The 2644-nt window shown below is 37.7% G+C and overlaps 1 protein-coding gene across 1 annotated transcript; it reads left to right on the top strand.

Moving 5' to 3' along the window:
- The first annotated feature begins 267 nt into the window (after positions 1-267).
- LOC130870909 (uncharacterized protein CXorf66-like) lies at positions 268-1404 on the top strand. The gene is made up of 2 exons (XM_057763859.1): positions 268-1039; positions 1151-1404. Exons 1-2 carry the CDS (start codon positions 268-270, stop codon positions 1402-1404), a joined length of 1026 nt encoding a protein of 341 aa, XP_057619842.1.
- The last annotated feature ends 1240 nt before the right edge of the window (positions 1405-2644 follow it).

Raw genomic sequence — 2644 nt, 5'->3', positions numbered from 1 at the left:
TGTTAGGAGTTGTTTGTGACAGGGTCTTACTATGTAGTTCAGTTTGGCTTCAAATGTATGAGCTTCCTGTCTTGCCTTCCAAATGCTGTGATTATAGTAATGTACCACTAAGCCTGACTCTTTAGTCCTTTTTTACTGCTTTTCCACAGCAAGATTATGCTGTCAGTGTCTAATGCGAAACTGACGGTGATGTCACAAACCCCAAGACCAGCCTGAGGAGATACAGGAGTAACCTCAACCAAAGAAGCATTTGGCCACACTCTGGCCATGAAGGTTCATATTTATTTCTTATTCTTATCCATTTGGACAATCAGTTGCTTAAATATAAACCACATCAATGAATCATCTACTGCCAGAACCACAGTTGTAAAAACTACGGTCTCTACAGGAGCAAAGATGGACGATTTTAGGAAACGCTTGTTGGGCTTCATATTTGAAATAATTATCATAACCTTTACCTTTACCTGCTTTTGTTTACTTCATTATAACTGCATGATCGAGGAAGTCCAACCACCAGGAGGGCTCAACAAAGAAAATATGGAAGCTATATCATCCTGGGTATCCAAGGTATCAGCTTGTCAACTTGATATAATAACTGAGGACATTCTAGAAACTCAACTTCTGCTGTTAAATTCAGACCCAAAGGCTGAGCCCTCATGTCAAGAAAATCTATCTATGCCAAACGATACAATAAAACCAGATGAGCCTTCAAGTCTAGAAAAGCCATGCATACCCTCCAATCCACAAAATTCAATGAGATGTACAAATACTGATAAGTCATCCATGAAATGCAGTGTAAAAACATCAAACAGACAATTCAATACAAAAAGGTCAACCAAGTCATCAAATCCCCAAAGATTACATAAGCCATCTAGCCTGAATAAGTCCTATAAGAAACACAGCCTTAAAAAATCGCAGAAGCTCGCCCATACCTGTAAATTGTCCTGCTCAGAGATGCAAGCCATACCACCCTGGCTAACCATTGTGAAAACGTCAGAAGGAGACCAAACCAGGCACGTGGAAGCCATGATCAAAAAAGGTCAATGAGTACAGGAAAGGCTGTGTTACGCGGGAAGCATTCATCATTCACACTTTGCCAATATTATAAGAAAAAAATGTCTTACTTGTAATCCTGAATTTCTTCTCAAAGATCTTGCGGAGTCAAAAAGGGAGCATGCTGGAAATCCTTATGCTTCAAAGACAATGAAGCCATTTCCCAAGTCCTTTTATGAAGCAGAGTACAAATACACTGAAAGAGCGTACAAGTACAAATGTTATAAAGATAATGAGAGTAACGAGACTATGAAAACATGTGACAGTGAAGACAGTGATACAGAGGTAGTCATTATTTGTGACAGAAGTCATGAAGATGATGACATGGCTAAAAGCATCTCAACTTACTAAGGACTTAAAACAATTTAATCTACATGTGGAATACCGACATGTAATCACTATCAATAATAGACATATATGTTCTGAAGGCAATTAAATGCATGGCACAACAAAAAATAAAAATAAAAAATAAAAATCATACTTATTATTTCCCTGAACAACATTGATATGTTGTATACTGTATTTCTAGAAATAAATAAAGAACAATGTAAAGTGAATTACTAATTTACACAACATTTTTAGTTAAGTTGAAGAATATTCATTGAATTGTATTATTAAAACTGGAAAACTATTTGGGAAAATGAATCTCTCCTTTTTAAATTAATTAATTAAGAGGGAGTGTCATAGCTGCGGTAGACTTGAGACTTGCACTGAATAAACGTGGTTTGCTTCAACTCACAGGTGTCTTTCAGCCTCTCTGAGGGGTCAGTCTCTTTTCATATGGTGTCACTACAAGACAGGGAACGTGAAAAGCACCCTCATCTCCGGTAACGGTATGAGCAGACTTGAATCTGTGAAACACTAGATGATTCATAATGGATCTTAGCTAACTAGAGAGCCTCGAATTTGGCACCAAAGCCCAGAGTGTTGCCCCAGCTTCCTGCCCTTTGTCTGCAGACCACTGCCTAAACATACTGCCCTCTTCCTCCCAATATTTACTCCCATAATTCGAGTTGTGTGTCACTTGGTATCATTGGACATTAACTGAATATAACCTTAGGTGATTGGATAATGCATACAGACTAGTGAACAGACACATTAAACTAGGTCTTCACCTTGATGGTGGTCTCTGACGTCTGCTTCCAGGGAAACTCATGATGACTTCATCTCCCTCACCCTTCTTCCCTTGAATCCACACTTCTCACTCTGGAATGAGGACTAAACATGGGCTTCACAAAGTCCAGCAAACTGTTTCATTCTTATCTCATTCAATTCTTTTCAAAGCAATATGAAATTTAGCAAAACAATATTGGAATGCACTTGTTTAGATAAGGAGAGATAATGTTAGTTTTTTGGTACAATCAGAATATCCACTGGTGGAAATATCCCTTGATTCTGGCCTCTGGGCATTCATCTTAAATACTATTTTCTTGTTGAAAATTATTTTCTGTCTTGGGAAGTAATTACTGAAAGTGCCTATTTACACAATAAATTGGCCACAAATCTAATTTCTTAAACTTGCTTTCAGTTTGCTTTTACTCTTGCTGACTCTGTATTTCCTGTATGTAACATCTTTCATGGCCTTAAAATG

Source organism: Chionomys nivalis, chromosome 3 (assembly GCF_950005125.1).
Source record: "Chionomys nivalis chromosome 3, mChiNiv1.1, whole genome shotgun sequence".
Classification (NCBI taxonomy): domain Eukaryota; kingdom Metazoa; phylum Chordata; class Mammalia; order Rodentia; family Cricetidae; genus Chionomys; species Chionomys nivalis.
The sequence above is the reverse complement of the archived record's forward strand: the minus strand, read 5'-3'. Positions and strand labels throughout refer to the sequence as shown.